Source organism: Vipera berus, assembly GCF_964194415.1.
Source record: "Vipera berus genome assembly, chromosome: 13".
In the NCBI taxonomy this organism is placed as follows: domain Eukaryota; kingdom Metazoa; phylum Chordata; class Lepidosauria; order Squamata; family Viperidae; genus Vipera; species Vipera berus.
In genome coordinates this window covers 19,219,453-19,243,322 of record NC_138216.1, presented here as the reverse complement: position 1 = coordinate 19,243,322, position 23,870 = coordinate 19,219,453, and the positions used below count along the sequence as shown (strand labels likewise).

The window sequence follows — 23,870 nt, the reverse complement described above, 5'->3', positions numbered from 1 at the left end:
TAACTGACCGAAGATGATGGGCCGGGGTGGTCGAACAGGAGCGGGCAACGCGGCTGGCGGCGTCTTAGCTTCGTGGGGCCGATAAAGAACCGTTGTCCTCCGCCTCCGGGTTGGGCGAGGATAAAAAGAGGGCCGAGGCTCCGTGCAGATCTTCCCCTCGGGTCGGCGCGAACGTCGGCAGCCTCCACCGCCAGGGACGCGTCCGGGGAGCGCCTCCGGGCGGGCGGGCGGCGTCTCGGGCCGGGGCGCGGCGGAGCGGCAGGGCAGCGGCGGCAGGAGCGGCAGGAGCGCGGGCTGCGCGGCCGGCGGGCGGGCAGGTGGTGGCGCCAGCTCGCCCGTCCCCGCCCGCCGCCGCCGCCGCCGCCGCCCCCTCCCCTCTTTGCCTTGGCAGCTCGAGGCGGCGGCGGGACGATGGAGGGCGCTTCCTTCGGAGCCGGGCGGGCGGGCGCGGCGGTGGAGCCGGCGGAATTCGCCAAGCGGCCCCAGACCCTCCTCAGGGTCCTCGCCGGGGTAAGACCCCCCTCCTCCCCCCATGCCCGTTGCTGCCCGCGGGAAAGGCGCGGCGCCGCAGCCCGGGGCCGCTCGACTCCTCCCGCCTGCCGTGGCGCGGGGCTCCGGGGCCCGGGAGCCCCTCGGGATCTCCTGAGCTCTCCTCCTCCTCCTCCTCCTCGTCCCATCGTCCGCAGCCAGCCCGGGAGCCGGGAAGGTGCGTGGCCGGAGAAGGGGAGAGCGGCCGGCCCTCCCCCCGTTTCTCCAGCGATCAGGGGGGCTCCTGCTGGGCGGCCCGGCCCCGCCGCCCCCGAGGCCAGAGGCGACGGAGGCGCCGATCGCGGCATCTCGCTCCCGCCCAGGGCCGCGGCCAGCAGCGCGGGGGGCTCCCGAGGCGCCCGCGGACTCCCGGCTCGGCGGCGGGGAAGCGATCGCGGCCTCCCGCCGGGCCGAGGACGGCGGCCGCCTTCGGGGGAGCGGGCTTCGACGGAGCCGCCCTCCTGCCCCACCTCGGCGGCGACGGGAGCCCCCGGCCCCTCCTTGGCGAGGCCGCCCCTTCTGCGGCCCCTCCCCCGCCCAGCTGGGCTTCCCGCTGCGGGCCGAAGCCGCTGCGGCTCCGCTGCCTCTTTCGAAGGGCCGGAGGGACCCGCTCGCCGTCTGCCGGGTGAGGAAGGCGTGGGTGCTTCAGCCTCTCAGCTTGCAGGCAATGTCATTAATGGTCTACGGGCAATTATGCGAATTGCTACCACTAAAATAATCAAAAAGGAAAGGATTGAAAATCTGTATTGGAAAATGTTAGGCGGGGGGGGGGGGACCTGTAGTCTTTGGTTTAACGTTTTAAGTCAAAAGGGAAACACCCTCATGAAGCATATAGTGCTTCCAAAACAGGTTTTCCTTCATAACTTGTTTTGAACGTCTTAACTCAGACTGAAGTATAATCTAGAGGAGGTTGTCATCTGAGCATTTGTTGTTGTTGTTAGCTGCGAAGTCATGTCCGACCCATCGCAACCCCTTGGACCACGTTCCTCCAGGCCTTCCTGTCCTCTACCATCTTCTGGAGTCCATTTAAGCTTACGCCTGCTGCTTCAGTGACTCCATCCAGCCATCTCATTCTCTGTCGTCCCCTTCTTCTCTTGCCCTCAACCTTTCCCAGTATTAGGCTCTTCTCCAGTGAGTCCTTCCTTCTCATTAGCTGGCCAAAGTGTTTCAACTTCAGGATCTGGCCTTCTAAAGAGCAGTCAGGGTTGATCTCCTCTAGGACTGACTGGTTTGATCGCCTTGCAGTCCAAGGGACTCGCAGGAGTCTTCTCCAGCACCAGAGTTCAAAGGCTTCAATTCTTTGGCGCTCAGCCTTTCTTATGGTCCAGCTTTCACTGCCATACATTGCAACTGGGAAGACCATGGCCTTGACTATACGCACTTTTGTTGACAGGGTGATGTCTCTGCTCTTTAGTGTGCTGTCTAGATTTGCCATGGCTTTCCTCCCGAGGAGCAAGCGTCTTTTAATTTCTTGGCTACAGTCCCCATCTGCAGTGATCTTGGAGCCCAGGAAAATAAAATCTGTCACTACCTCCATTTCTTCCCCATCTATTTGCCAGGAATTGAGAGGGCCGGATGCCATGATCTTGGTTTTCTGAGCATACACAGAGTATTACATATTCTCCACTTCCTCAGACCACATTCACGTGGAAACTCATTTCCTGAATTAACCCATTTTCTGGACCTGCACAATGCCATGAATGCACTAAATTAGGATGGGCCTATCCAATATCATAAACCAGATTAAAATTAGTCAGAAGTAGCATTTGAACCCATGAAGTCACTAGACCAGTGTTTCTCAAACTTAATGACTTTAAGCTGTGTGGACTTCAATTCCCAGAATTTTTCAACCAGCTTTTCCCAGTAGTTTGCTGGCTGGGGAATTCTGGGAGTTGAAGTTCTCATAAGTTAAAATTAGACCTTTCCCTGGCCTATTTAAATGTTTTGGTCTTATTCAGCTATGGATTATCTTCTGAAAAATACATGTTTATGCACAGGGGAGGGGGAGAAATAATGTATGGCCATGAAAGGAAAGGAAATTATCTGTGATAGTAACAGAGTGACATTGTTGAAGGCTTCTGTGTTGTGTGCAAGAACAGCAACATGTTTGTCGCCAGGGCCATATTGTTTAGAGACCACCTTTTCAGCCTTTAGGGTTCTTGTTCATCTCGCTGTGTTTTGAGAGGATCAGTGGAAACCAATAAAATAGGCTGGAGTAGCCTGTTGACAGAATTGTCCTGCTCAGGCTGCAGGCCGTAGTCTGGAGGGTTCCAGCAGCCCCAGAGAGGAACTGGCCACTTAGATGCAGCAGCCAGTGGCTGCTGATCAAACCCAGAGAGATCCTCTTGGCAGCTGTTAGGCTACAACCGCAAGCAGCCCTTATTTTAACTCCCCCACCCACCTTCTGAAGGTGATTGCCCATTCTGAGCAGCCTTTGCTGCTAGCAAAATTATCTTCTATTTTGTGGGCACCCTCACAAAATGGCTGCCATGGGCTGGACTTATTAATGACAGCTCCCCAAATGGCCATGACCGTTTCCCAAATGCCCACTTATCAGAAGGGAAATGTATAAGATTGCTCCCCTCGAAATGCTTCTGTCAGCTTGACTGGGTTTTTTCCTTTATTTCTGGGCAAGTTACTGGGCTTCCAAACTAAGTTAAAATCAGCCGAGCCACCAATACATGGTGAAGGTTGGCATTAGTCTGCCCGCCCTTCTTCTGTAAAGCTGACCGCCTCTCCCAGAGCTGTAGCAGCTGCAAATTGGGTAGGCAGCCCCTCTGCGAGGTTTCGAGGCCTGCAGTAAACCTGCTGAACAGCTCAGAGCCTCACTTCACCCAAATGGTTTCTGCAGGCCCTCAAGATTTCTCTGTGCCATATGAGATTGTTTGTTTACTGTTGCTAAACTTTGCATTAGTATCACACAATACAAAGTTATTACCTTGTCAACAAGATTCTGCTGGGGACTTTATTAGATTCTTAAGGATGCTGTTCTCAGCCACAAGATGCAACGATAACTGAGTCATCAGCCTGCAGTGGATGAGCTTCCATGATGTGGACGCTGAGATGAAGAGATGAAGGAAGCCAAACGTATCATTTTCACAAGCTGGAATCTCCCTTGGAAATTCCTCTGCTTGAGAACAGCAACTTCCACCTCCTCGGGGAAGCAGTTCTGGCGTGATGACGTGCTCCTTGGATATTTCTTCCCTTCAAATGTGGCCCTTTTTCTCTTCATTTTTTGGGCAGGAAAGCACATGAATATAAAATAATGGAAGGGACCTTTGAGGTCTTCTAGTCAACCCCTTGCTCAAGCAGGAGACCCTAGTCCATTTCAGGCAAATGGCTGTCTGGTCTCTTTAAAAGGTCTCCAATAGCATCCACGACGTCTGGAGGCAAGAACAAACAAGCTTGGATGATGGTCACTGGGCACAGAGGCTTCGTCTCCTGAGCTTCCGGACTTGTGCTGAGCATGTAATGTTCCAGCAGAGAGACGTTCCCTGAGGATGGGGGGGGGGGTCTGAAAGCCCGGGAGACGAAGCCTCCGGTCCCGGTGACCGACCCAGACGGGATCTTGCAACGTAGATTCATCTTCATTCGAAACAAGCTTGGATTGATTCTTCTATACAAAAATGGCTGTAATAATATCACTGCCGGTGGTTCTTGCCTCGCAGCCATTCGTTGAATAATCCTCTAAAGCTTCGGCGGCCCTGAAAAAAGTCCTCACACTTGCGACTGGCACAGCACCCCCACCCCCTCAGGATGAACGTTTGGGTGCTTGTCAACCAGCCTGTATTTAGGAGGCTCGAACCCCCCCCCCCTTTGCAACCTTCCCAGGCTGGCTTCCAATAAGCAGAGTTAATGGGGGAAGCGGGATTTGCTTGATGACCACATGACCCACTTAACAACTAGTGATTCAGTTAACAATTGTGGAAAAACGGTCATAAAATCGTTTAACATCCTTGTTTAGCAACAGAAATTCTGGTCCCAATTGTGGCTGTAAGTGAAGGACTGCCTGCATTAGTCCATCCCTGACAGTTATTTTTAGGCAGAGGAGCTGCGGTTGTGTCTTGAGAAGTTTGTAGATTTCAGTGAAGAAAGTGACCTAAGAATTGGAGATAAATCGGGGATGGGCTCGGGAACATCAATAATGCTACCAGAGTTGGGCTCTGAGTAAGATGCATTTCTTGAGATTATCTAGTCCAACCCTCTCTGCTCAGTGTAGAAATCCACTATAGCAACCATGACAGCCGTCCAGCTTCTTTTCCAACAGCTGTAATGAAGAAGAGTCCACGGCTGCTTCCCACGGCCCCTCTTTCGTGGCCAAGCGCCTCTCGCCATTGTGCGACGGTTCCTGATGTCCATTTAAAGTCTACTCTCTTGTAATTTAACTCCATTGTGTATAGATGCGGAATAGGTGGTAGCTGGCTCAAGAGTAGTAACTGTGTGAGGGATCTCGGTGTCCTAGGGCAGGGCTTTTCAACCTTTTCATAGATTGTACCACTTTTAGGATGTGGCAATATTTGAGTCCGGTCACCTAGCAAGGTGTCAAAAACTTGATGACCAAAAAAAAAAGGAATAAAAGTGTAAGCGACTTACAACGGTTCGCTTAGTGACTGTTCAAAGTTACAACAGCACTGAAAAAAGTGACATGACCATTTTTCACACTTACAACTGTGGCAGCATCCCCAGGGTCATGTGATTTACATTTGGATGCTTGGCAACTGATTCATACTTATGACGGTCACAGTGTCCCAGGGTCCCGTGATCCCCTTCTGCAACCTTCTGACAAGCAAAGTCAGTGGGGAAACCAGATTCACAACCGTGTTACTAATTTAACAACTGCAGTGATTCACTTAACAAATGTGGCAAGAAAAGTCGTAAAATGGGACAAAACTCACTTAGCAAATTTCTCACTTAGCAATATAAATTTTGGGCTCAATTGTGGTTGTAGGTTGAGGACTATCTGTGCACCCACTTACCACACTTTTAATGGGAAACCTGTGCCTGTTTCTCTGACATTAACCTTTGCACTGTTCTGTCCCCGTCTCTCTTCTGCTTGCTTCAAAGAAGCTGACAGGAGATTACAGGGGCTTTGGGTGTGTGTGTGTGTGTGTGTGTGTGTGTGGCTTCTGCCATTGAAGTGGGGGCACGGGGAGGTGTATCGAGGTGCTAGTTGGTTATCCCCCCCCAAAGATTCCCTAACCTTAAAACAGCTTTTGGGTGGCAACAGTTACCCAGCACGAGGGGCTCAGAAGAAAGAGATGCTGGCAATGCTAACTCCCAAGACTGAGGGGCTCAGAGGCAGCTACAAGCAGGGGAGGCAGGGAGGGGGGGCAAAGAAGGGAAATCAAACCTGATTGACAGGGAGCATAGTAACCTTGTCCTACTCTGCAGAGGGCAGATCCCCATCGTCCCAGGCCCTGCATGGGTCTTCCTGCTCCACCGTTGCAGACAAAGGGGGGCTCCGGTGAGGAGGAGGAGGAGGAGGTGGAGGAGGAGGGTTTAAGCAAGCTTAGCAACTGGAGTGGGGATCCCCCCAAAAACGAATGTGCTTCATGGGTAACCTCCCAGCATGACAGAAGTGACCAAAACCTGCTGCAACCCCCAGCAGATGGGAGGGGGGGATAAAAACCAAACAGCCCCCCTGCCAATCCTCAACAGAAATGCTCACGACATCAAAAGCCTCAGACAGGAGGAAGAGCGCGGGCAGGTGGGTGTCTTGCTCGGCTGTGACTTGGGGGGGGAAGGGGGCAGCTTCACCCCCCCAAATGCTGCCCTCTCACGAAAGCAGGATGAAAACTCCAAAAACCAAGGAAAAAAGGTTAAAACAGAAGAGCGTCTCTTCTGAACAAGAAAAAAAAGAGATCACATCCGCATCCAGCCCTTGGGGGTGGCGGGGAGGATTTTTAGTTTTTGCCTCATTTTGCTCTTTTAAAAAGACCGCTCCCCAACGCCAGAAGCCGCTCGCCCTCACCGTTCTCCTGCTGTGCCCCCCACAGACCCAAAGCCCCTCTTTCTCTTCCTTCGAAACAAACAAACAACACGTCCCCCACACCGAATCCTCCCTTCTGAAGTTTTCTCTTTTGTGGTCTTTAATATTTAAACTGCTAGAAGGAAGTGGGGAAGAAAACCATCGCGAGACACTCTTCTCTTTTATCCTTTTTTCCCAGCTGCCGAAGTACCACCAGTGGTACGCGTACCACCGGTTGAAAAGCCCTGTTCTACATGATAGCCTTCACACATTTGAAGTCACCAACTGTACCTACTGCAGACCGAACAGACTGAGTGCCTCTAACCATTTCTTATAACTTTTTCCTTCCAGGACAGGTCCAGGACATACTCCAGTCGGTCAGTTTGTCCAGTATAAAATGTGGTGCCCAGAAGTGGGCACTGTGTTCTGGCTGCATTTGTCTAAGCAATGCAGAATAGAGAGGAACAAAGACTTTTCTTGATTTTGATATGAAACTTCTTTCTAGCATTGCCATTGCCTTTTATGCAGCCACCTTACGCCCTGGCTTACGTTCAGCTTTGATCCACCAAGAAACCTAAATCCACATTACAGGCACTGCTGCCCAGGGTGTCCCCTGTAGTCCATCCTGATGTCTTTGGTTTGTGCTTATCCTGTTGAAATCCACACTGCTGGCTTCTATCCTTCATTCTTGCTTGTTGCATTTTTAGCATCAGCTCCTCCCGTGCTACGTAGTATACCAGGCCACAAGAGATCCCCAGTGTTCTCGGTCCTGGGCGAGTGCTTCCGCGTCTTCCCATGTGAGGTTTAGAGTCTCTAAGTCTTCCATGAACGTTCTTCACTTGAGAGCATCCCCTTGGTCACTTGGGATGGGGGAGGTCCATCTCATTGCCTTCTTGGATATTTGACTCTTCTCCATGCAGAGAATATGACCTGGGACTTGGAGTCTTCTGCATTCAACAGTGCTTTGTAGTTTGCAGGAGAATTTTGATTGCTATGTAAGACAGAAGCAGATAGGTTTTCTAAAGCAATTTACCTGCTGCTTTGCTTGAAGTAGGAGAGAAACCTTTACATTTTCAAAAATGAACTGGTGCAGAGTATCCCATCACTTACAATAGATCAAACCTTTAAGCTGTTTCAGGTTTGTTCATTCCTGAGATTAGGGGACATTTAAATTAAATAAAATTTTCAACCCAAGGTATTTAATTTATTCAAGGGCCACCCTTGTAAAAATGACAGGTTTCAACACAGCAAAGATTCCATTGCAGAAGGAAAATTTCTTGTGTGATAAACATCAAACTCCTGAGATTCAGCAACATAATTTGGATTGACATCTTTAATTTGCTAAAGTATCCCCCCCCCTCCTGCCCCATCATCAAAAGCCTGACTGTTATTTTGGCCTATCTGTGACACAAATTAAAACATTTCCCCAAGGACTTGGAAATTTTTAAGAGTTTGCGATTGAAAAAAAAAGCTTTTTTGTAATATATTCAAGTATTTAAAGCCATCTATTGAGAGAGTAATGAAATTGCAATATAAAACTGCCACTAAGCATAACATTGGATTCTAGAATTATGGACCTTTTAACTGAGTGATACTAGTGAAAAAGTAGTAAAAAAATACTGATTTGATATTTACCCTACCTTTAAATACAGGGAAAAAGAGATTGTGAACCTTCTTCATATTCCACCCATATGTGCATTGGAGTGTCCTTTGTGCCACTTGAGCACTTCTTTTTGTTTGCAAACCTTTCTATAGCAGGTGATGTTTGTTCACCTTAGGCAACCAGACAAGTGTCTGTAAACTTCCATATGTTTTCCTGGCAATGAACAGAATCCAGGACTATTCTGTTACTGCTGTAATTGGCATGTTTTTCCAGTTGCTGAGACCCATATCTGAGGCTGTCCCATCCATGGGTAGCTCAACCAGCTGTTTTTGTGGCATACCTGCTATCCTTTAAATTTGGGGGCTTCTATGCTTGGGACGCGGTGGCTCAGTGGGTTAGGACACTGAGCTTGTTGATCAGAAGGTCGGCAGTTTGGCGGGTCAAATCCCGAGTACCGCATAACAGTGAGCGCCTGTTACTCGTCCCAGCTTCTGCCAACCTAGCAGTTCAAAAGCACGTAAAAATGCAAGTAGAAAAATAGGGACCACTACGGTGGGAAGGTAACAGCGTTCTGTGCGCCTTTGGCGTCTAGTCATGCCGGCCACATGACCACAGAGATGTCCTCGGACAAGCGCTGGCTCTTTGGCTTTGAAACGGAGATGAGCACCGGCCCCTAGAGTTGGAAACGACTAGCACACATGTGTGGGGGAACCTTTACCTTTACCTTATGCTTGTGTAGAGCATCCATCAAATCAGTCTGTCCCATAAAACCAACATCCCAAGGGATCATTTCATGAAGGATCTCCCTGTGAACTAGTATAATGTGATGTGATACAGCCAGGAGATCGCAAGGGTTAACTTGCTGCTATATCTTTGAGGCTTCAGAGGTTTCGCCTTGAAGGGACTTCTTTAGCACCACCAAGGAGACATGTGTGACTTAAGGAATGTCATGGACACAAACAGTCATTGCCAGCTATGGTAGATGTCCTGATGCCTTCTATAAATGAGGCAAAATACCTTCACTAAATTGTGACTGTGGGGTTGAAAAACAAGCTATCCAAGATATAGTGACAGAATTCCAAAATAGAGCCTATAATGGAGACTTTGCTGATTTCCTGGGTGTGACAAATGAAACAAAAGATTAGATCTGTAATCTAAACATAATATTTTATATCTTTATGTCCTGTGTTTTTTATCAAAGTGTGACATGAATGTGCCATACAATAAATAATAACCACTGTGATTAATCCCCCCACCCCCACCCACCCCCCAAAAGCTAACAGTCCATGGAAAAGAACCCTGAATATTCTGGGCCCAGGAATTCCTTGGAGGGTGCAGCCTTCGTCTCTTTCTACATCTATATGAAGCCGCTGGGTGAGATCATTCGTGGTTTTGGAGTTGGGTATCACCAATATGCTGATGATACCCAACTTTTTATTTCTACCCCAAACCACCCCAGCGATGCCCTCGACGTGATGTCCCGTTGCCTGGAGGCGGTCCGGGTCTGGATGGGGCGGAACAGGCTTCGACTCAACCCTGACAAGACTGAGTGGCTGTTCGTGCCGGCATCCCGGGAAATTCCGATTATCCCATCATTGGCCATGGGGGGTGAGCTATTACCCCCCGTAGATAGGGCCCGCAACTTGGGGGTCCTTCTAGATTCACAGCTCTCCTTGGAAGAGCATATTGGAGCTGTGACTAGGGGGGCCTTTGCCCAGGTTCGCCTGGTGCGCCAGTTGCGGCCCTATCTAGACCGGGATGCCTTGCGCACAGTCACTCATGCGCTCGTGACCTCTCGTCTAGACTACTGTAATGCTCTCTACATGGGGCTGCCCTTGAGGTCCACCCGGAGACTCCAGCTGGTGCAGAATGCAGCCGCGCGAGTCGTCTTGGGAGTTTCCCGATACTCCCATGTTACACCTCTGCTCCGCGAGCTGCATTGGCTACCGGTTGCTCTCCGGGTGAGGTTCAAGGTGTTAGTTATGACGTACAAAGCCCTTCATGGCATGGGTCCGGATTACCTACGGCAACACCTGCGACCGGCGTCAACGTCCCTCCGTCCAGTGCGCTCCCACAGAGAGGGCCTCCTCAGGGTGCCGCCGATCAAAGAATGCCGATTGGTGACCCCCAGGGGGAGAGCGTTCTCTGTGGGCGCGCCAGACCTTTGGAACAGCTTACCGGTTGAGCTCCGGACGGCCCCCGACCTTCGCTCCTTCCGGCGCGATCTTAAAACATTCTTTTTCGAACAAGCTGGCCTGGTCTGACGGGATGGGGTTGGGTTTTTAAAATTAGTTTTTAACTTAATATGTATTGATTTTATGGGCATGATGTTTAATTGGTTTTTAATGGTTTTTTAATTTTTGTATCTGATTTTTATTGTGTATTGCCCTGTTCACCGCCCTGAGTCCTTCGGGAGAAGGGCGGTATAGAAATCAAATTATTATTATTATTATTATTCATCTGGGCCTGCTTGGCTTGGGAGAAGCTGCTTCCACAAATCATGTAGACACTCTTGGCTTGAGGCAAGCCAATTCTCTGCCATCTAGGGCATATTAAAGGATGCCTTATTGCAGAAGTCCCCAACCTTTTGGGTACGAGGGACCGGTTCCATGGAGAGATGTTTTTCCGTGGACCAGAGGGGGCGTGGTTGTGTTCTGCCTGCATCCCACAGATGGGGCTTTGCTTGTTTGTGCGGACCAGTTGCTGGAATGCCGTGGCCTGGTACTGGTCCACGGACTGGGGGTTGGGGACCCCTGCCTTATTGGATTTAAGATAGTTGAGCCTTTTCTTGAAAAGAAAGCTTGATCTCTAAGCATTAACCCCTTCAAAATCAGATGACTCCTTTTGGGGGTGACATATCCAGAGTCCAAAGGCTGTCTAGAATGTTAGGAAGTTATAAACAGATCTGTGAACATCTAGAAACAAAGTCATAACTAGTAGCCAGCACGGGTTTGTTAAAAACAGATCATGCCAAACCAATCTTATTTCATTCTTTGACAAAGTGACTAAATTAATAGAGCAGCGAAATGCTGTGGACATAGTACATTTAGACTTCAGCAAGGCATTCGACAAAGTAGACCATAACCTACTTCTTGGTAAACTAGAGAAATGTGGGATAGATAGCATCACCACCAGATGGATTTGTTTGTAACTGTCTGACAAACTGTACTCAACGAGTAGTCCTTAATGGTACTACATCTACGTGGAGGGAAGTAAGCAGTGGAGTACCACAAGGTTCTGCCTTAGGCCTATTACTCTTCAATATCTTCATGAATTACTTAGATGAGAGAATAGAAGGGGAACTCATCAAATTTGCAGATGACACTAAGCTGGCAGGCATAGTCAGCACCCCAGAAGACAAGCTCAAGATCCAAAAAAATCTTGACAGACTTGAACAATGGGCCTTATCCAATAACATGAAATTTAATGTGGAGAAAAGCAAGGTTTTACACCTGGGCAGGAAAAATCAAAGGTACAAATACAGATTAGCTGAAACCTAGCTCAAAAACAGTAACTGTGAGAGGGATCTTGGAGTCCTAGTGGACGATCACTTAAATATGAGCCAGCAGTGTGCAGCAGAAGCCAAAAAAACCTAATACAATCCTTGCGTGTATAAACAAAGGCATAGAATCAAAATCATGCGAAGAATTAGTGCCGCTTTATAAATCCTTAGTAGGACCACACCTGAAATACTGTTTCTCTTCTCAACGAATTTCTATGACTCCTGTGCTTCATTGATAAAACAATAGTTTAGCTGGTTGTATGGGGCCACTAGTACTTCTTTGTCAAATCTCAGTAAGGCCACACCTGGAATACTGCATCCAGTTTTGGTCACTACATTACAAAAAAGATGTTGAGACTTTAGAAAAAGTGCAAAGAAGAGCAACTAAGATGATTAAGGGCCTGGAGACAAAAACATATGAAGAAACATTACAGGATTTGGGTATGGCCAGTCTAGAGAAAAGACAGACTAGGGGTGACATGATAGCACTACAGTATTCCAGTATTTGAGGGGTTGCCACAAAGAAGAGTGGGGTCAACTTATTTTCCAAAGTACCAGAAGGCAGGACAAGAAACAATGGATGGAAACTAATCAAGGAGAGAAGCAACCTAGAACTAAGGAGAAATTTCCCGACAGCAAGGACAATTGACCAGCGGAACAGCTTGCAGGTCAGAAGTTGTGGGTGCTTCATCACTGGAAGTTTTAAAGAAAGGATTGGACAACCACCTATCTGAAATGGTATAGGGTTGGACTAGAAGACTAGAAGAACTTCAAGGTCCCTTCCAGCTCTATTCTGATTCTGATTCTGATTGAAGTTGGAAAGAGCCCAAGTGGCCTCTTCCCTCTTCCTGCTAACTGGCTTTTGCCTGCAAGATGGCATTGGATTCTCAATAGTCCTTTGCAATGCAAAATGAAGTTTTTGCTTAACTGCTTAGCAGCATCAATAAGATAGGAATTACAGTATGATCAAAATACACACATAATATGGCTCACAATCCTCTGCTTCCTCTCTCTGGCCTTTCAGCTCCATTCTCCATGCTCCCCTGAAGTCTCTTCCTGGCTTTCCATCAGGTATGGTTGGCACTTCCTGTGTAAATTTTTTCCTAGATGGCTGTCCTTCACTCCATGCAGCTACACTTTTGTCTTTTATGGCTGACATTCCTAGGAACGGAAACACGCCTGGATGCTTATGACACTGCAGCATCTCTACCAACACCAAGGGAGGCTCGGAATTTCTTGCCTTCTGAAAATGCCACCGGTCCTTTGTACTCTTGTTGGGATTATAATTATGCTTTCATGATTAAGGTGAAAATAAATAATAGTTATGCCCATTTCAAGAAATTCTTCCTTCCCTTTTCCCACCACCCTGCCAGACTTGGATTGGGTTTTTCTTGGAGTCTTTTAAACAGAAGAGAGGCTGTGGTTTTTTCCCTTTGAATTTTTGTACTCAGAGGAATATTTTTTATTTTATTTATTTTTATTTTTATTCCATCTATATCCCGCCCTTCTCCTAAGACTCAGGGCGGCTATGTTTCCAGGTGGGAGAAAAACAGGGCTGCGCATGAATAGATGGGCAGGAGAGCTGGGAAAATGCCAGGCATCATCCTGCCTTTATTGGCAGGTAGGGGAGCATTGAGGTGGCTATAGAGAAAAACAAGGATGTCATTAAACCGTTTATGTGGGGATACTGTGATGATTTTAAAGTGTGGACCAGTCAGAGGTCCCTTTTTTCAGTGTCATTATAACTTTGAATAGTTGCAGCTGCCCCCCCCCCCATTATTATGTGCTTGGAAGAAGAGTGCAGAGGCAGTCCATGAAACAAACGGGATGCTTTGAAAAAGCGAAAGTCCAGTAGATAGGAATCCAGGCAGGGATCCATCTCCTCTATCTCTGCAATTAGTATGAATTTTTCAAAAAGTATCATTTTACTGAAATACAGGCTCTGAAGCAACCCAAGGCAAGGAGCAGCAGGACAAGGGATTGAAAAGCACACAGCTCCATTGTCAACGCTACTAACATCGGATGTTCTTGCTTTGACAATATATGAAGATGCAGCCATTTTCTCTTTAACCTGTATGTTACTTTTAGAATTAGAATTAGATGATTTAATTTAATAATTTAATTTAATTTAATAATTTGATTTCTATACCGCCCTTCTCCCGAATGAGATGATGCTGGGCAGTGGGGGAGGGGAAGAATGTGTATGGGTATTAGTTAGACATGACAACATTGCAGTAGAGTATTCTTCAAGGTTGTTTGAAATAAGAGATGATAAGGAATGGTGGGTTAGACAACTGGAGGGAAGGTTTGCATTTTAAAATAATTGGAGAATGTGATCTATGACTGTCAATTGGAGGAGGGAATTGTGCTTTGATACTATGTGTTCAGGGGAGGGGAATTCAGATTTTGGCTTCTACCATGTACGTGCCAATGCCATGTCATTTGAATAAAGAATCTTTAAGGTAAACAATGCCTCGAAGTTCTTTGAAGAGTAACATCTGCCGGAACCATGACATCCATTAGGATCCCTGCCATCTTGCAATCCTTCTGGGTTTTGTTCCTGAACTTGCCCCAAACTCAGCCTTTCCCATCACTACCACACAACCGTGGCACAGAATTGGAAGACTCTCTGTGTCGGGTGGTGCGACTTGTTGCTCGATGCAGACTTGCTAAAGCATTTTGGACAGGCTGCCCACTGTCTCCCCAGCAGTCCTGCAAAATGCCTGCTTGACACCCTTTATCATACAGAGAATCTCAGCCTCACAAATCTCACTGAATCTGTTATCATGGCCTTAATTTGCCCTGAAGACATTGAGTTTTCTTTCATTTCTTCAGGTGTCTGAGGCCATCCAATGCACCTCAGGTAAATTAAACTGGTTATCTAATCTGAACATTGATATAAACCAGATGTCCAGTTTGCTTTTGTCTATGATCTAGAGAGTGCACTTCTATATTAGAAATTTTAAATGAATTTTCTGCTCACAATGCACTGAGTATATTAGTATTGGTGCTGTAATTAAAATGTGCCCCTTTCTAATCTTGCCTGGCCTTTGAACTTAGAGAGGTGTTAAATAGTTTTGCAGCTTTATAAGATTGTTGACAATGTAATGGTTCCTGCAGATCTCAGGGTCTTGACCGATGCCTATACCTGTACTAACTTAATGCAGACCCAAACTGCTGTGGAAATGCTAAACAGTTTGGTTAGTGGTGAAGGCACCGGTCCAGAAACCAAGAGGCGGTGAGTTCCTTAGGCATGAAAGCAGATGAGAGTTGACTTGGGCCAGTCCCTCTCTCTTGGGGTGGTTCTAATGAGGAAATATAGGAGAAGGAAGGAGCATTAGCTATCTTCACTGCCTTGTGTTATTTATAAAAACCATAAGGGTGGGATATAAATAAATAAAAAAATAAATGAGGCTATTTGGAGTGGAGAATAGGAGCTCCGAAGGGCCCTTATGTTGATTATTGGAAGGTCAGCATTTTATTCTTCCGCGCAGTCATGTTATCCAGACATTCCTCTTTCTGACAGCTTGTCTGCTGCTTTTCGATAAAGTAGAGTAGAGTAGAGTAGAGTAGAGTAGAATAGAATGTTGGAATGGAATAAGAATAAGAATAAGAACAGAATTGGAATGGAATGGAATGGAATGGAATGGAATAGAATAGAATAGAATAGAATTGGAATGGAATTGGAATGGAATGGAATGGAATGGAATAGAATTATGGGATAGAATAGAATAGAATATGGAATGGAATGGAACGGAACAAGAATAGAATAGAAAAGAATAGAAAAGAATAGAATAGAATAGAATAGAATAGAATAGAATAGAATAGAATAGAATAGAATAGAATAGAATAGAATAGAATAGAATAGAATAGAGCAGAATTGGAATGGGATGGGATAGGATAGGATAGGATAGGATAGGATCTTGGAATGGAATGGAATAGAATAGAATAGAATCTTGGAATGGAATGGAATAAGAATAGAATAGAAAGGTTGAGGGCAAGAGAAGAAGGGGACGACAGAGAATGAGGTATATGGATGGAGTCACTGAAGCAGTAGGCGTGAGCCTAAATGGACTCCAGAAGATGGTAGAGGACAGGAAAGCCTGGAGGAACGTTGTCCATGGGGTCGCGATGGGTCGGATACGACTTCACAGCTAACAACAACAACAGAATTAGAACAGAACAGAATAGAATAGACCTGGAAGGGACCTTGGAGGTCTTCTAATCTAGCCCCCTGCTCAAACAGGAGAACCTATGCCATCTCAGACTGATGATTGTCTAGTCTTTTCTTAAAAATCTCCAGTGATGGAGTGACAATAATCAGTCCTGCCTTTTTCCAGCCTTCCAGGGTTTTTCCCCAAGCAGCTTCCAAGCCCTGCCCATCTCTTCTGGTCAGAAAGCCCAGCAGTTCCTCTGGTCATCTGGCCCCGGGGACTTACTGTAGCTCCTCTGGGCTGCTTTGATTGCTTCTGCCACATATGCTAGAGACCCATCCGTGGTTCTTTAAAATGCTCTTTGAAACTGACTCTGCTGGCCCCCATCACAGAGGCATGCGCTGTTGTCATCTGGTCAGGTTTTGAAGGGATGAGCTTGTACTTGTTTTTCCTCTTCCCTTCCCAAACATTTTCCCCCTTGCGATGTATGTTTTATACAATAATCAGAGGATGAAGACCTTCTCCAGATACACAAATATAGGCGTTCTTGATCCTCCCTTGATATGTTTTAGCATGTTTTCTCTGACATATGTTTTGAGGATGGTCCAGAAATGGAACACGGTATAATATGAACCCTGTTGGAAAGAGCTGAGGTTTCAACTGCACATTGTTCCTCTTTCCTTCACCTGCCTCCCCCTCCCAATTGCAGGTGTTCTCCATTGTGGTGTTTGGCTCCATCATCAATGAGGGTTACGTGAACACAGATAATTCCCCTGTGCTGCGCTGCATCTTCAACAGCAATGAGGGAGCCTGCAACTATGGCATCGCAATTGGGCTGCTGGCCTTCTTGGCCTGCAGCTTCTTCCTGGTGATGGATGTCTACTTCCAGCAGATCAGCAGCGTGAAGGACAGGAAGCGCATTGTCCTCTTGGACCTTGGCTTTTCCGGTATGTCTGATGGGAGGGGGCAAGGGGCTTGAGTTAACACGGGCTGGTTCACACCACATAGTCAACCCAGGTTCACTAAACATTCTTGTATCCACATAGCATGTGGTGCCAAAATAAACAAACAATATAATGGCTTTGGATCACAGCCTCGTTCCCCAAACAGGCTAAAGCATCAGCCTGAACTAGTGGATCCAGTGAGCATGGCTTTGTGCCACAGCTGCCCATGGACAAAGCCTGGATGGGTTGGCACAAGCATGAGATTCAAGGTGCTGGTAATGACCTATAAAACTCTAAATGGCTTGGGTCCGGATTATCTAAGGGAACACACTTCCCATCGTCCTGTGCGCTCCCACAGGGAGGGCCTTCTTAGGGTACCGCCGGTTAAGGAATGCCGGCGGGTTATTCCCAGGGGAAGGGCGTTCTCTGTGGGCGCGCCGGCCCTTTGGAACCAGCTTCCCACGGAGCTTAGGACCGCCCCCGACCTTCGCTCATTTCGTAGGGACTTGAAAACTTGGTTTTTTGAGCTGTCTGGCCCAGACTGAGGGGTTTTAATTATTTAATTAATGGGGTTTTAGTTAAATTCAGGGATTAATTTAATCTTAATTTTAATCGATTTTAATTGTATGTGATGTATTTTAACTTTTAATTTTCCCTGTAAACCGCCCTGAGTCCTACGGGAATAGGGCGGTATATAAATTTAAATAAATAAAAATAAATAAATAAATTACAAAGTGTTTGACCAACTTCAGATGTGGGAAGAAGGACAATGTTTAATTGTGCTCAATTCCTATGGAAACCCGACCAAAGAAAAGCAAAAGCAGGCAGCTCAGGCAATAAAATTGTGTTAAAATCTGTTTTACAACTTTTTAGATGTTCTTTTTCCTCCCATCTTCCCAACGTATTTGGTAGGTGTTTGGGAATGGCTTTTACATTTCCCTTGGCTGCATTCATGGATGACGATGTGGAGGGGGGATTTTCCCTTTGAAGTTTGCCTTGGGATTGAAGGGAAGGGTGGGCGCTGCAGGCCTTCCTGCACACACTTGGCCCCTTTATTTTTAATAAGGTAATGGAAAGGTTCTGCCAGACCTCTTCTGAGAGCTCGTCTAATGTCAGGGCTGCCCAAATCTGATCCTTAGGAAAGAAAGACCCTCGACTCCATTTGGTCGAAGGGAAAGCTTCTTTTACTAACAGAGGTTGGCTGCAGTAAAGTCAGGCGTTTCTGGGTTTCCTGCGCTCAAAAGAAAGGCTTCCCCTTATCCCAGCCCTCCCCCCCCCATGACTAGTCCGTCCCCAGCCAATCGGAGCTCGCTGAGATGTTTTGGGTCATCCACATTCTTTCTCAGGGCGCCTGGCCTTGGGTGCTGGGGCAAAGTGACTCCGGGCTTCTCTGGTCTTTATCGCCTGCCCTTCCCCATCAGGTGCACACAGACCGCTTCATTGCCCATCTCCCTTCCTCCCCCTTCCAGCCTTTGATGGCTGAATCCCCGTGAGGGGCTAAGCTGGGCCTGGCAGACCTGATAGGTTATAAATGGTAAAACAATGCACTACAGGTGGTCCTCAAGTTACAACCACAATGCAGCCCAAAATTTATGTTGCTAAGTGAAACATTTGTTAAGTGAATTTTGCTCCATTTTACAACCTTTCTTGCCACAGTTGTTAAGTGAATCATTGCTATTGTAAAGTTAGTAACACGGTTGTTAAGTGAATCTGGCTTCCCCATTGACTTTGCTTGTCAGAAGGTTGCAAATGCAGATGACCTGGGACACTGCCACCGTCATAAATGTGTCAGTTGTCAAGCATCTGAATTTTGATCACGTGACCCTGGGGAGGCTGCAATGGTCGTAAGTGTAAAAAACAGTCATAAGTCATTTTTTCAGTGCCGTTGTAACTGAATGGTCACTACATGAAGTGTTGTAAGTTGAGGACTATCTGTAAGTAGAGCTTCTAAATAAAGCCTACTACAGTATTGTTATAAATAATGCAGGGGGCTTCCAGGGGTGGGGGTGGGGGTGGTAAAAAAGTCACATCAGTGGGCATGATCCGTGATGGAAGCCCTGCTTCCCAGCAGAGCAGAGGTCACCATGGGCGACAGCTTGTGCGGTCCAGACGTCTAGCCGGAAACCTCTTCCTTGGGCTTTTGGCTGCGGTCCTGGTTCTGCCCTTTGGGACAGCAGGGGCCTCTTCTGTGTGGCAACCCTTCTGATATCGGGGGGGGGGTCCCACATCTCCCCTCAGAGACCTTTTCTGCAGGTTGAGCATGCTCAGGACTTTCACTGTTCCTGACAGGCTGGTTTCCATCCCAGTAGCTCTCCTGTAAATTGACTCGAGTTTGTCACTGCCCATTTGAACTGTGGGTGCCCCAAGATGGACATGGTGTTCCAATTGGGGTCTGACCAGGGCAGAGAAGGGCGGCATGGTTTCTTCCCCAGGATTTCTCCTGTTTCTCCACCCCAGGATAGCAGCTGCCTGGGGTTGCAGTACAGGACTTTACTTTTTCCCTGCTCACTTCAGCCCAGGGCTTGAGGTCTTCTTGGCTCTTCTCTTCTCAGCTTGTGCTCTAGTCACTCTTCTCAACAGAGCAGACGTTACAAGCATCCCCTCCAATCTCTCATCTAGGTCGCTGATCCGCAACTGAAGCAGACAGGGCCCAGGACCGAGAGATGCAGCACAGGCCTTGAAACTGCTCTCAAGCAGTATTTTAGTATTTTAATTTAGCCCATGTTTTATCAAGAGAATGTTAGGAGAGATTTAAAGGAGTTATGACAAAGTTCCAGTTATGCTGTGCCTAAAGGCACCCTCTGACCTTTTGAGTTAGAAATTCTGCCCAAAGAGATAAGGCTAGCCTGGCATAATTTGAGGGCCACAAACCTTGCTTAGTCCTGTTAATTGGAGCATGCTGTTCAAGTGCACACAAACCTCTGGTTTAATAACCCACCTGAGGCCCTCGCTCTGAAATGAAGGTGACAGCTCCACAGTTTTACTATTGGGGATAATAATTGGTCCCCTCTGATTTTCCGGGATTCCAGCAGCCCTCCTGGAGTTTGCAAAGGCTACTCTGAGTGGTTCTGCCACCACCTCCACAAGTTCCTTGGTCTACCTTGAAATCTATACAACCAACAAGGGTGCTGACTGTTATTTCTGCTTAACAGGCTTCTGGTCCTTTCTCTGGTTTGTGGCGTTCTGCTTTCTGGCCAACCAGTGGCAGCAGACACCTGCCAACAAAGGGGCATCACAAGGAGGAGATGCTGCACGAGCAGCCATTGCCTTCTCATTCTTCTCCATCATCTCCTGGGTAAGAAAAACAAGTTCCGGGCTTCCCCTGCCCAGAGCTAGTAGCCTTGCAGGCTCTAATTCAAGGGTATGACTCTCAAATAAACTAGAATATTTATTAATAAAGAAATCCAGTAGCAAGGAAATTGTCAAAATAAGCATACATCTCCGCCTTAAGTGTTAATGTTTTAAAATGCTATATTTCTACTCTTTGTGCCCTGACAAGAAAGGCATCTGTATGTGTGTTGGTGCATGTGTATCAAAAAGTCAAGATGGTATACATACTTGTGCCATATGATGTATAGGGGGAAAAAAAGGGGGGGGGTCCTGATTGCACAAGCCTGCCTGCTATCTTGGGGACTTTCTGGGATGTCTGAATTCTGGTGAACAAGACCTGGTGGGGCTTGGGATAAGTTCCTTTAAGATATAGATAAAAATTTGACAGTTACCTCATGCTAATAATTATAAGATAATTTCTCCCAAGGAAGTCAAATAATCAGACGCCCTAGTTTAGAGTTTACTTAATAAAGTTTTGTAAAAAAACACATTAAAAGCCTCTGTTAAAATCAACTAAATCATAGAACCTTTCTGACACTATCTCTTGAGAAGCTGATGCTGAATTCATTATTTCCTGTGTCCTTTGGATAACATGCAACAGAAGGGGTTAAAAGCAGTTCTAGGAAATCAGTGGAAAAACTGTAAAAGGGAAAAGTGTTAATACATTTTTTTCTCTCTACAAATGAGGAAAAATCTAGTTTGCATTTCTTCAGTAAATGAAACAAAGCTTAGACTAGAAAAGTGTGTTTTAATCCTTCCTTACGTGTGGAAACTGGCTGGGTGATGGTGGATCAGTCCCGCCCTCTCACCAAATCACTTCTTACAGAGTTTAGGGGTCCCAATTAAAGCATCTCAAACCGATGGGCTTCCATCTGCCACTGGAGCATCCCCAGGCAGAGGAGGGTCACCGCCTCCTTTGGTGATTGACACCTTTTGACCTGTTCTCAACATTAGGATTTTTTTCAGCATTCAGATGACTCTGCTATATAAATGAAATCCATTATTCTGTGTTCTGGTATCTTGATCTTCTTTTCTGTAATCCCTGAAGATGGTCACATTGTCCTCTCTGGCAATCTTTCGTCATCAGTTTCCAGTCCACATTTATTCAAAAAAGAGGAAAAAAGGAATTCAACCCTCATAAAAATGAAATTGAGAGTGTCCCAAATGGATTCATTAGCTTTTTTCTCAACTCATAGCAAAATGCAGAGACTAACAATAAAAAATGAATACAGATGCTGCATCTTTGCTCCATTTTTTTTGCCGGAGGTGAATCTTTGCCCTGATATCTAAGCCTCCTTCCCCCAATTTCTTTTTTAAAATGTCCTGCCACTCTGTAGGTGTTGGTATTAACAAGCAAAGAGTTTTGAATTCTTTGGAACCTTTCTTTTACAATCTGGAGACAATGATGAGATCCTGAACCTTTTTTTTAAAAAAAAAAAGATCTGTAATATATTCTCCAGCAGCTAATGGTAAGAATATACAATTATTCTTTAAATTTGTTTACAGTCGCCCGCTCCAACAGACTCTGAGCTGCTCTATATTGTGCCAAGTAGGGAAAAAAATTACAAAGGCGGCACCAAAGAACCGACCCCTTCTAAGGCGAGGGAGGACAGGCTGCCTCCTCCCCAATGCCATTTGCACAGTCATTTTAGAAATTGGGATACTTGGGCAGCAAAAGAAGGGCCCCCTTTTCAATAAAAGCATTCTCAAGAGATGCCCAAGAAGATATAAGAAGAAAAGCTTTAACACTTTTGAAATAGGAGATTGCTTGTATATTTGGAAAGTACAAGAGTATCAGAAAGAAAAGAGGCTTTTGATCCAGGCTGGCTCAGGAATTCTGGGAGTTGAAGTCCACGAGTCATAAAAGAGCCAAGGTTGCCTACCCCTGTTCTAGTTAGAGCTTTTGGACTTTAGATGCCGGTACCTGGGGCTCAGTGGGTTAGGACGCTGAGCTTGTCGATCGGAAGGTCGGCAGTTTGGCGGTTCGAATCCCGAGTGCCGCGTAACAGAGTGAGCGCCTGTTACTCGTCCCAGCTTCTGCCAACCTAGCAGTTCGAAAGCACGTCAAAATGCAAGTAGAAAAATAGGGACCACTACGGTGGGAAGGTAACAGCGTTCCGTGCGCCTTTGGCGTCTAGTCATGCCGGCCACATGACCACGGAGACGTCCTCGGACAAGCGCTGGCTCTTCGGCTTTGAAACGGAGATGAGCACCGGCCCCTAGAGTCGGAAACGACTAGCACGCATGTGCGGGGGAACCTTTACCTTTACCTTTTACCTGGGGCTAGTTACTGAAGTGCAGCTAGCCTTTCTCCTGTCAGTTTGGAGGGTTTCCTCAGGATCAAACGGATCGACTGCCATTCTTTCCGTGATCCACGGGGACCCCTCCTTCTTTTCAGCTCTCTGGGGCAACTTTAGACCCATTTAGGGTCTCCTGGCAGGACAAAATCAGCCGTGGGGTGTGGAGCTACGATGCAAAACCGGAAGTCTCCCTATGACGCAAAACCTGCCAGCTTAGTGTCATCTGCAAATCTGATTCGTTCCCCTTCTATTCCCTCATTTAAGTCATTGATGAAGATATTGAAGAATGCTGGTCTAAGAGGGAACCTAAGTCCTAAGAAACTTTTCTTTGCCGTTACAGGTTGCCCTGACTGTAAAAGCCCTCCAAAGATACCGGATGGGGACTGACATGTCTCTCTTTGCCACAGATCAGTTTGGCCCCGATCCCATGGCAGGGTATCCGGGACACCCTCCCACCAGCGGTGGCATCGAAAACACAGAAGCCTATCAGAGCCCACCGTTCTCTGAGACCCTAAACACCAGTCCCAAAGGTTACCAGGTGCCAGCTTACTGAAAGGGCAGGTGATTCCCCCCACCCCACCCCATGAGGTTTCAGAGCAAACCGGAACCAGACCCAGAAAAATGGGCTGACATCCCACAAGGTGCAAGTATAGTCAATAGATTGGTTGCAAGTGTATTGAAAAGTACTTTCATTTTCTTTCTCTTTTAAATATGTGGCGAGTTATGTGCTGGGTTAAACTTACTCTTAGCTAATGGTGCAGTGAATTCTGTACAGTGGTTCTTGTCTTATCTGTCCAAGGATATTTTTATATTAAAAAGGAAAAGAACGGCAACAGTGTTCCCTCTAAGCAGGAAACTCTAGAAAAGCTGTAATTCCCATTTCCCTGACTACAGCGGCATTTATGCTTCAAGACACAGGGGTGCTGGAGGGGTGCGGGTTCCCCAAAAGATCAGATGGCAGCCACCACTGCATGATCCAAGCCCTGTTCCTTGTTTGTAGGTGTCATGAACACTCAAGGGACCAGCCAGAGAGAGTGCCCATCTTTCCTGGCCAGCTGGTACTTCATCAAGTACTCCCAAGGTAATCCAAAAAGTAATTCTCCCAGACATTCCTAGAAGTCTGTCTTCTCTTTCCTTTTCAATTTTCTTTCCTCCTAGAAAGAACTTAGAAAAGTAAAAAAGGGATGTGCCAAATTAAAATACCAGATAGCTGTGTTATCTTCTCTGATGTATAGTTGGGTGCATATAAGTGCTATACTTCGGACAATAAATGTGTATATATGCTGCACACGTTTCTGGTATTCCAGGACACTTTGTTGTTTAAATTGTGCACTTAAAAAGCTAAACCTTGTTCCATTCCAGAAATCAAACCAATAAAAGTGCTTCAACAGTAAGAAATGTAGCATTTGGCCAACTTAGGTGTCATCTCAAGATTTGGTGGCTCCTATGATCTCTTCTTCTTTGAAGAATCATCATTCTTGTTGAGAAATCAGAAGGGGGGGGTAACTTGGGAGGATACCCAAGTACAAAAGTGGAGACTT

The 23,870-nt window shown here is 46.8% G+C and overlaps 1 protein-coding gene across 1 annotated transcript; it reads left to right on the top strand.

Moving 5' to 3' along the window:
* Nucleotides 1-411: 411 nt before the first annotated feature.
* SYNGR3 (synaptogyrin 3) lies at nucleotides 412-23,674 on the top strand (the record flags this gene model as incomplete). Its single annotated transcript, XM_081337849.1, has 4 exons — nucleotides 412-510; nucleotides 16,465-16,702; nucleotides 19,852-19,994; nucleotides 22,670-23,674. 4 exons carry the CDS (start codon nucleotides 412-414, stop codon nucleotides 22,880-22,882), a joined length of 693 nt encoding a protein of 230 aa, XP_081193975.1. The 3' UTR covers nucleotides 22,883-23,674.
* Between the last annotated feature and the right edge of the window lie 196 nt (nucleotides 23,675-23,870).